General features: G+C 39.3%; 1 protein-coding gene across 1 annotated transcript in view; it reads right to left on the reverse strand.

The window, feature by feature from the left end:
- Positions 1-2,017: 2,017 nt before the first annotated feature.
- Ptprg (protein tyrosine phosphatase receptor type G) overlaps positions 2,018-10,613 on the reverse strand; it is a gene marked incomplete at its 5' end in the record, with an annotated part of 117,797 nt that continues 109,201 nt past the window's right edge. Inside the window, 2 exons of the mRNA XM_028760534.1 lie at positions 2,018-6,356; positions 6,892-7,027. Of these exons, the coding sequence (XP_028616367.1) occupies positions 6,210-6,356; positions 6,892-7,027 (283 nt within the window). The remainder of the gene's footprint in view (positions 6,357-6,891; positions 7,028-10,613) is intronic.

Below are 10,613 nucleotides of genomic sequence, written 5' to 3' on the forward strand. Positions count from 1 at the left end.
GGGAGGGGGAGGGGAGGGGGAGAGGGAGAGGGAGGGGGAGAGGGAGAGGGAGAGGGAGAGAGAGAGAGATTGATTTAAACTATTAAAAATGGTCTAGTCTCTTTACAGGCTGGAACAGGAACACAAAACATTCAAGACTTGCCTAGGCCATAGAGTGAGCTCAATACCAGCATGGGTAACTTAGCTAGACCCTGTTTTTAAAGGGCTAAAGATATTAGGAGGCATTATATCAAGTGCTTCTTAAGCACTATATCAGAATTTTGTAAGAATCATCTTTACTTCTCACAGCTGTGTAATTAGGTAAACATCAGTTTCTGTGTTTTATAGAAGAGGAAAATGGCACTTGGCGAGGAGTGGAGTGTCTTTCTCTAGACCACTGTTAGTAAGTGACAAAACTGACTAGACTCATGGCTGTTTGACTCCATAGTTCTCTCCACCCTCTGGCAAATGTCCAAATAACTAGTTTAATGTAGAGTAACAGGAATTTTGTGAGCACAGTATGCAGTCAGAAGAAGCATCTGTGCTCAATGGTTTTTCTTACTTGCTCACAGTGGTACACAATTGTCTTTTTAATCCTTTGCCTTTGCCTAATGTAAATTTTGTGTAATGTTTGTGTTTTCTTCTGTTGTTTCCATCAAGTCTTTTGAGACGGCATCTTGAATTACATCTGAGGCATGCTGATTCACTTGAACGGCCAGCAAGCCACAGAGATCCTTCTTCACCCCATTCCTCTAGCTCTAGAGTTACAGATGTTGTATGCCATGATGTCCAGTTTTTATATAGGTGCTGGAGAATTCAATTCAGGGCCTTATGCTTTGTAGTAAGCTCTTTACCCACAGAACCACTTCCACAGCCCTGCAAGTAATTATGAATAAATTGAACTTTTGTTTCAGTGTTGGAGCTTGAACCCAAGCCTCATGCATTTTATTTAGGCAAATGGTCTCCCATTGAGATCATAGGACTCCTTTTTAAGATTAAAGTATAATCTCTGCCTCTGACCGAAAGGCCTCTGTTAGCAACTTCACATTTTAAGAGTAAAGCTACTGTGTAGGCTATGGATTAGGGTTAGGTTGCATTTTAGCAGCTGCTTCTGATAATAGACTCTAACACAATGGTGATGGTATCTACAGTTTAAAACAAACTTGGAAAGGTGACTGGATTGTTGCATAAAGTCTGACCTTACACCTTGCAGATGTTGGTACGGGGAGGGAAAATAATTACCTTGCAAGGCCATATCAGGTAATGTGGGGGAAAATGGCCCTGGGTTCCTAACTGCATATTTCAGAGACAACTGCTCATTGAATCTAGAAGGGTTAGTTAAATGAATGGAGGTGAACAGACATGATTGCTGTGGAGAGGCTGTGAGCCTGTTAGCACACCACAACCCAGTTTTCAAAAGGAACTTGGAATCTGAATGCAAAAATTTAGGCAAATTAATATGAGGTTATAAAAAAATTAGAGGCCAATTAAAATATATCTGTTGCCTGACTAGGATCTATATAGACTATTAACTTATGATCCTCTGATACAGAACACTAGGGTCACCAAGGGTAAAACTTCAGAAAGAGATGCATTCTTACAGCGACACACACACACACACACACACACACACACACACACACACAGACACAAAGAATGGAGAACTAAGAACCTTTGTACTGATCTGGAAATGTTAGAATTCCCTACACGTAGAGGCACTTGCTCTGATCCTATATTTACGTGTTGGTGTCAGTGAGCCACCCTTCATCCTAGACAGTAGTTAAGAGGGCAAAGTTGCTCCCACTGAGGTCGAGATCTTGGTGGGAGAGTCACCTATGTTGACTTTGTCCTGCTTACTCATAGAAAGAGGAAGAATATCAACAAACCAGCATGGCAAGTACATGTCCTTTTGATACATAAAGATGATTACTAACTTTGGTTTACTACAGTTAATACTGTGATACAGGGCTGCTGAGTATGAATGTGACCTATAAGGGGTAGAGAACCTCATTTCATAGAAATGCTCAATACTAACAAGTACATCAAAAACCATACTTTATTTTATGTATAGCAATACAATTTACATATTAAATAACACTATAATAGAATGATTTGATATAGTTTTAAACAGAAGGAAAAAGGGAAAAAATTTCAGGTTATAAAACCCCTCGCCCCCACGGAACAAATCTTTAAAAAAAAAAATCACTTTTTCCAAAATGGGTCAATGTGACAAATGTATTTGGGTCAATGTGACAAATGTATTCAGTGACTAGTCATGTCTAATTGCTATTGCACTAATGGTCAATGGAATTTAAAAAAACGGCCGACTTTCACAATCACTACCTCAAAGGAAGAACACACGGATTCTTTTGGAATGCAAAGATGGTTCTCGCTACTTCAATACACAGAAGTTCACATATCCACCACGGGGGGTGAAAAACCCAACAACAAAAAGAACTAGGACATAGTTGAAACTAGAAAAAAATTAGCTTTATATGAAAATATAAAATTCTATGATTATATACCATAGATACAAAGCTCCCAGAAGATGCTAACTCGAGCAACAAAATATTTACAGGTTTAACGTTTTTAGCTGTTTCAAAATGAAGTGAAAGAAACATGTGTTAACATGAAGGTGGGGTTCTTTAGAAACAACAGCTGCTTGCTAGTCTCAAATGTCCTAACAAAAAAGGAGTCACTACCCCAAATGTTGGAGAGTTACGACGTTTTATAAAATTGACTGTCTCCTTTTCTGGAGATGTTTATTCCTTAAAACTCAAGATATTTTTTCTTGAAATTAATTATCCTCTGTAGAAAATGCTTCCCTTTGCAAATATTTAACAAAAATACTAAAAACATTTTAACAGCTAAGACAAAAGTAGAGGCCAAATGTCATTATAATTTCTTTTATTAATTATTTTCTTTTTACCATGCCTTTCTTTCTAGAGATAAATAAAGCCAATGCTGCATGTTAAGTGGGGACTACAGGAAGTACAAAGGGCTCCATGAATTACAGCTGCTATGGAGGAGAAAAGCAGGCATTCCCTTCATATAAAAATGTACTGGCACCGTTTGAACAGAAACTTCAGAACACCGGGGTTGAGAAGGCATTCTCCAGCATAACTGCAAAAGCTTTAACAGAACTACATTTTGATTACTTTTTCTTAAATTATGATGAGTTTGGGTTTTTTTAATATCTTTTTTCTTTTTTTGCTTAGAATTAGTAATGTGTATCTTTGGTAAAGTGGTATCTATATTTTAATTTTAAATATAGTATATATGCATTTAAAAAAAGGTCATGAGAAGGCAGTTGTGCTGTTTCATTATAAAACAATTACGGATATTCGCTGGCTTCACTGTCACTCTGGGGTAAAAGCTACTGACCAGACCTTCAACACCGGAACCCTTTTTTCACCTTGAACACTATAACTCTTCTTTTGACTTTCCTGGACTCCTGTATTCAACATGGGCTCTCAAAGCTCACATAAGGTTTAGGAAAATCATCAAACTAAACTTATTCTTGAAACTCAGAAGGTTATATATACAAAGATGATATTATGGTTTGAGGTATAAGAAACTTCTGGTGTCTCTAACACATCTGTGATGTCTAGCATGTCCACCTGACCTAATTAGAACAATTCAGATTGATTTAGTTTGTTTATTTCATTTCCCTAGAGGTAAGTTCATACAAACAGCTATCTCATGAACTTTCACATTAGCTGTAGCAATAGTTATATCCTTCCCCTGACTGTGAATAGTACTACTAACCTTATTATGTACTTAAGCCATGTGCTTATGTCTCAAAGAAAACAACATCTTTGGAACTCTTTGCCTCTGGAAAGATGCAAAAATATTTTTGCCAATAGCAAAGAAGAGTGAAGATACATATTGTGGTAACCATGAGGACTGAGGGCAGCTGAAGGTAACTATCATCCTCAGTAAAGGGTGTGTGGACCACTTTGGCAAAATGGGCACATAGCAATTGCGCATAGTCCAGGAGGCTGGCATCTGTAGGCTTTGGCTCAAGCCTGCTGTAGACATGTAGGCTGTCGACAGGAAGCTTCTAACCCGCCTTGATTATATTTCTGCTCTATTCTTTTCTCTCCTTCTCCTCTCCTTCTCTCACTTGTGTAAGAGAGAGTCCCAGATCTGTACAGAGTATGCAATTCGATGAATTGAATCCTGTGTAAACAGCTCAGAAAGTAATACTTGCCATTTGTCTTCTAAACAATGTTACTTTTACTAAGAGACAATTGAGAGACTGTGAACTCCAACTTCAAAGTTAATTCTGAATGGCAGAGCCATCGAGCATCTAACTGCATCTAACTGCAAAGCATTAGCTAATATCAGATCTGTACACAACAAAGAATCTGCTCCATTGACTAGGAAGCCCTAGCTCTTACCACAATCTGAAACGGTTTTCTTATTTCCCCTCAGAAATAAGAGTTCTGTTTCTTATGGTCAATCCTTTGTATTGTGCAGAGGTGACCCCTCTGGTGGAGCTGGAGGGGTTGGTAAATCCATCTAGCACAGACACTTTAGTGGACTCAGCTCAGCTGCTCACCAGTTTTGGAAGCCAGCATCCCAATTCTCTGTGTGTGCTCTTAGGTCAGTGTGCACACACTATATTCATGGGCCTCTACTGGTCCAGCTCATGCATTGAAACCCTTGGACTTGGCCTGTGACCCTCTCCTTAGCATCTCTGGTTCTCCAGCACTTCTGTGGCTAGTCCCAGGAAACAACTCAAGAACAATAAAGCCTCATTCACACTGAGATGTTGCCCTCCTCCCCATAAAGCTTTCTGGCATAAAGAGGAAACCAATCTTGGGGTATGACTTCAAAAGTCTGCCAGAAGTTGACTTTCAAAAGGAAACAGGAAAAGGAAGATGCAGATCCTGATTAATAGCTTAGTGGGTTTTGTTTTGTTTTAAACAAACTCAAATGAAATTTCTTAATAATGTTTCCAGTTTGCCCATACATACTATGTGCCAAAAGCAGCTCCAGAGGCTGGACTCTGGCTTCCTAATGACGGTTGCCATCTCTTATGGATGTACATCCACCTCTCTTCTTTTAAAACCCAGTCTAAAATAGAGATGCCATCTTTCATTCAAGAACTGGATTTTCCCTTTAAGATTCCTATTTCTTTTTCAAAGTAAGACTGGTTCATCTGTAGGGATTGAGTCCCAAATATATTTCCAATCCAATCTTAAGTAGAGAATGGATATAATTAAGAGATTTATTATGAAACATTTGGCAAAAAAAAAAAAGAATGCTGTCTATAGGTAGTGTTTATTAGATCACTGTAGGAGTAGTTAGTAGGGACTTTTTCAAAGACTACATTTAAATGTCAACACCTACTTTGTTGTTGTAGCTACTATGATACTATTTACCAAAAATCTATAGTGGGATTAACTAAAGAGTGTCAGAAGTAAATTGTGTAAAATACGGCCATCTTCCTATTGTAAAAGATAGCCCCAATTTTAGGGTGTAGCTACTTCAGAGAGTCAAAATGGAAATAACACACACTGTCCACATAGCTACTGTGAAATCTGTAATACAGACTGATTCTTTATTTTGACACATTTCAACTGTGAATATAACTTGGTAACTAATAAAAGATGTTCACATGAAGTAACTCTTAAGCCCTCTTAACTTCTTAGTGGATTTCTCAACCATTACAGACGAAACTGATGTCAACAGACCTTAAGGGCTCCCAGTAACCTGCTGTCCTGCAAAAGGAAACATTGCCCATCCACTCCATTAAAACAGAAGGCATATAGTATTGAACAGTGCCTAAAAAAACAGAGGGGACTGAGAAAAGTACAGTGTTGCCTGCTAGGAAATTGCAGTTGCTTTAGAATAATAATAAAACTGAGATTCACTGTCATAACAAAGACCTTCACTGCACGGAACTAAAAAATAGCATGTATGTGGTCATGGAATGTCACATCAGGGTTTCTGTAGTATTAGATTATAGGCAGTAACACTGATCATATAGTGCAAACTAGGTAAAGTTCCGTTTCACTGTGTGAAATGAAGAATAGGCGCAAATGCTCAGTAGGATACCATTAAGACAGAAAATGGCAAAAAATAAATATCAAAACTTTTATCAGTGTAAAAAAGTAACTGGGTTATTGTATAACCTAGAGTCTGGCAAAAAAGGCCTCAAAAAAGTTCTGTCTTTACAAGTCTCAGAAGTTTACAAATGAAGTGCCCTTTCAGGGGTCCAGTCACACCAGAGACTCCATGCTCTCTGCAGGGTCCGATTCCTCTGCAGTTAGCACAGCACCGTTTTTGTCCCCTGTCATGGGACCGTTTCCATTTTCTTTAGTGCTGACCAAGCTGAGCATTGCTTTGTAGACAAACTGGTATTGTTCCTGGAAGACAAGAGGAAAGAGTGGGTTAGGCATTGTATCTAGGATGCTCAAAAAATAGACTTCGAAAAAACACCCCCAAAGAGACAAGAAGAGCAGAAATCTTATCTAAGAAACATTAAGAGCAACCACTTGCATCCTTAATCACTGAGCCCCACACCATCTTATGTCCTGCTGGTCTGTTAGCATGGAATCTGTTGCAGTGCTGATGACTCCCTAAGATAATGGAATATCCTTATTTTGTAACTAAACAACACAGAGAGGTTTTTTTTTTCCTTTTAACTACAACATTACTGATTTTTGGAGCTAGATAATTCTGTGTTGGCAAGGGTTGTTCATGTATGGTAAGGTGTTTATCTGTAGCCTTGGCCTTTACACACTAAATGCCAGAGATGTCCAGTTGTGAAACCCAGTAAGTCTCTAGATACTGCCAGATGCCTCCTGCTCGACACACCCTAGATAAGAACCCCAGGTCTAGAGTACAGATCTGAGGACCACCTGATGCTGGGAAGGTTTGATACATATGCAAACCACTTACAATGTCCGTGAATACTCCAGGCCTCATCAGATTGATCATTTTTGCCACCTGGAACACATCCACAGCATTTTCGTTCTCTAGCTGCTGGGACAAGGTGGTAAGGGCACACAGCATTCCTGCAGAAACTGCTCCATACCTGGGAGGAGAAAAGAAAGATGTGATTCCAGATTTATCAATGGGGTGCATGTAGCAGAAGGAAATCACCACACATACTTTCTTAGGAATTAGGTAGGCTGCGTTGGTGTCTATTCCAGAAGACAGAATGAACTAAAAGTTAGACAGGGGGGAGGGATTTAGAAGTTTACATACAGGGAAAAGGCAGAAGCTGAGGATGAGGGCGACCTCATAGGAAGACCAGCAGTCTCAACTAACCAGGACCCCTGAGAGCTCTTAAGACACTGAGCCACCAACTAGGTAGCATATAGGAGCTGATCCAAGGCCCCTGACACATATATAGCAGAGGACTGTCTGGTCTGGTCTCAGTGGGAGAAGATGTACCTAACCCTTAAGAGACTTGAGGCCCCAGGGAGTGGGGAGGCCTTGCATGGGGGTGGAAGTGGGGACATCCCCTTGGAAACAGGGGGGAGGAGGAATGGGATGAGGAACTGTGGGAGGTCAGACCAAGGAGGAGGCGGTTAACAACTGGACTGTACAAAATAAAGGTAATAAAAAATATTCATTTAATAAAAAAATAGTTCATTTAAAAAGACATTATTTATGAATATAAAATCTGTCAAACTGCTCCAATAGAAACTTAGCTTGATATCTAATTAGAAACAAAAGGTTCAAAAACAGACTTGGAAATATTACAGATTTGGTGTTGGATAACCTACCTGGGAAGATTATGAGCAGGTAACAGTATTGCACAGGTACTGCAATAGGTGGGAAAAAAAGAAAGCCAACCCAATATGAGAACCTTGACCATTTCCTATCAGATAAATAGGAAGTGCTGCAGAATCCTCATTTTCCAACATTCTTAAACATAGAAGATTGTCCATTCTGTTGTGACCCTAGCCTTTAATAGCCGAGTCTTCTCTCCAACCCTCAGGCAGATAAACTGAACGTTAAAAAAATCTCACTGTATAAGGAATGATGTTTTGGCTAACCACAGGCTACATTTATGTTCTCCTTGTAAGATTACAATGCAGCTGGGAATTCCTATCTTCAGTGACATCATAACATAGAAGCATCCCAATGTAGCAGCACCTCTGCTACACTGAATGTAATATTGGTTTAAACAGGCTACTTTGATGTCAGTCATAGACAGTTAAATCAGTAAGTACCCTTCAGCATGTAAGGGGCCACATTCACGCTGTGATGTTGTACAACAGAATAGCCAAATGGTGAATTTCTAACAACTTATGGATTTCATTATGTATGAACCTATGTGACTCAAAACAAGCCAGAACTTCTAAAACTAACTTCAAGTTACATTTTTAAGTTCCAAAGATAGTGTGCCAGGTGGCCCTCCTTCAAACTGATTGCTACCTGGTCAGATACTAATTTCTCTTCATTTTAAACTTTAAAAGCCTCTGTGAAGCTGATGAGTGATTTCCTTGAGTTTGAATAAAGTTCTTAATATGTTTTTTTGACCATCTGTATTTACTCTTCTGAGCTTCTTTCACTAATAAACTTTGGGTAACATCTGTTAGATTTGTTGCATTCAAATGGTGCTATGAATGATTTTGTAGTCTTCCTAGTACATGTTTCAAGGGTTTCCCCCTTCTCTAGTTTTTATAAATATTGTTTGTGATCATTTCCCTGGAATAAAGGGCAGTTTAGGTGTAAATCAAGGTTACCTTTGATTTGGGGGGAGGAGATTGCGTTTGAGAATGCTGTCTTCAGCCCAGTGAAGTTTTTTTTTTTTAACACCTAATCTGTGTTTGTCCTGTTTCAAGAACAGGTTATAAATGCATACTGATGGTAAGCCCCAAACCTATTCACTGCACATTCTCATTGTATATTCTTCTCAGAACACCTGCAAACATCTGCTCCGTTCCATCCCATTTTATAAGGATTTTGGAACCAGACTATCAAGGAACAAAAGGTGATGTTGGGATGTTTCTGACCCTGCATGAATATGCAGATGAGTTCAAGGAAAGGCAGGCCTTTCTGCTTTTCCGCTTTCCTCCTCACAACACTGTGCCTTTTCTCTGGTTATACAGGTCTGCTGGGTTTCAATGGTTCCTTTAGATCCTCACACACTGTATTCTTGGTTAATTCCTAAGTTCATAGAGTCTCTCTGCTGCTCCTCCGAATGGCCCCTTCTTGTGGCACTGTCTGTTTGCCTTTGGTTGATGTATAGAGAAGCGAATGATGCTGACTTGGTGAACTTGTACACAGTCACACGGCACAACTCTTGAAACTCTAGTAATTTGTAGGCTCGCTGGGCAGTGGGCACATCTTTGAAGTTTCTCTGGGTAGTGGGCATATGGTGTGAGCGTTGCCTCTTTATGTTTTATTCTTATCTTTTGTGTTTGCTTCCTGAGTTAGACCCTGGGTTGTTTAATGTGCCAGCACTGGAAGCAGGCATGTCTTTATGGTCAAGCTACTAAAGATCTGAATAAAAAAATAAAAGCAATGTGCCATGGGCTTCTTGTAAATGATACCCGGTTAAGGATGGTGGCTTATTTTCCTTGTTTTATTTGCTGAAAGCACTGGTGGGGGTATAAATTGATGCTAGTTTATTCCATTATTTATTAAGGATGTTTTCTACTGATTTTTATCTCTCTGTTGATTTTTTAAAAAATCCTTTTGAAAATGTCTTGAATTCATTCAAACATTTTGGTACTAGTTAGTATGATTGCTGGGATAAAGCTTATTTTCTCATAATGTGCAACTTTATATACTAGATTTTGTTGGGTGGTGTTTTACTCCCGATTTTTAAAATATGCAGCACTAGCCTGCACATTGCAATGCTGGTGCTAGCTTTCTCTGTTTAAATTGTCCATGCTCCGTAGTCTCTCTCGATATTACCTCCATAGTCTCGATATTACTGTTTTGTTTCAATGTCGTTCAGGGAGAGCTTTGGGGTCCAGGCCCTTTGAGAGTTGTCTCTCTTCCTCACTTCCTGGTAATCACTACTGTGTGCTGTGTTCTCTTCTAGATAACCACATACACGAAGTTAACCTTCCCAATGAAACTATCCTGCTGTCGTCTTTGTTTTATATCAAAAAGGCATATTCAGGTGAAGTGACTGGCCCCACACTCTCTACTGTGAGAGTATGGGTACACTTCAGCTTGTAAGCAATGTGGCTTAGAATAGGGACGGGCATATATCATGGAAACGCCATCTACTACCTATGCTTCAAGTTTAGTGACACAAAATTATAAGTACACAGTCTCAAATGCTCACGTTATTTCCCTCAAAATGTATTATTTCTGGCTTTTTATCAGAGAGCATGTTGGACCTACACAAATGTACAAGAGGACAATGACCTCCCTGCGGCTATGATGCCACTGCGAAAATCAGCAGCCTGTGGACAGTCTTCTTCCATCTGTCTCCTCCTCAGATACCTTATTTATAATCAACTTAATGTAAGTAACTTTTAAGAGGTAAGAACCTAGAAGAACAAACTTTAAGACATTTGAGAATTATTTGTTTAAGTAGACCTGTAAAAATAGAAGAGCCTTTTCCTTAATTTATGTTTCTGTAATGGTTTCCTTCATTACAGTTTCCATCCTTTCTCCCTCCCTCCCTCCCTCCCTCCCTCCCTCCCTCC

Source organism: Grammomys surdaster, unplaced genomic scaffold, assembly GCF_004785775.1.
Source record: "Grammomys surdaster isolate TR1022 unplaced genomic scaffold, NIH_TR_1.0 126546, whole genome shotgun sequence".
NCBI classification, from domain to species: domain Eukaryota; kingdom Metazoa; phylum Chordata; class Mammalia; order Rodentia; family Muridae; genus Grammomys; species Grammomys surdaster.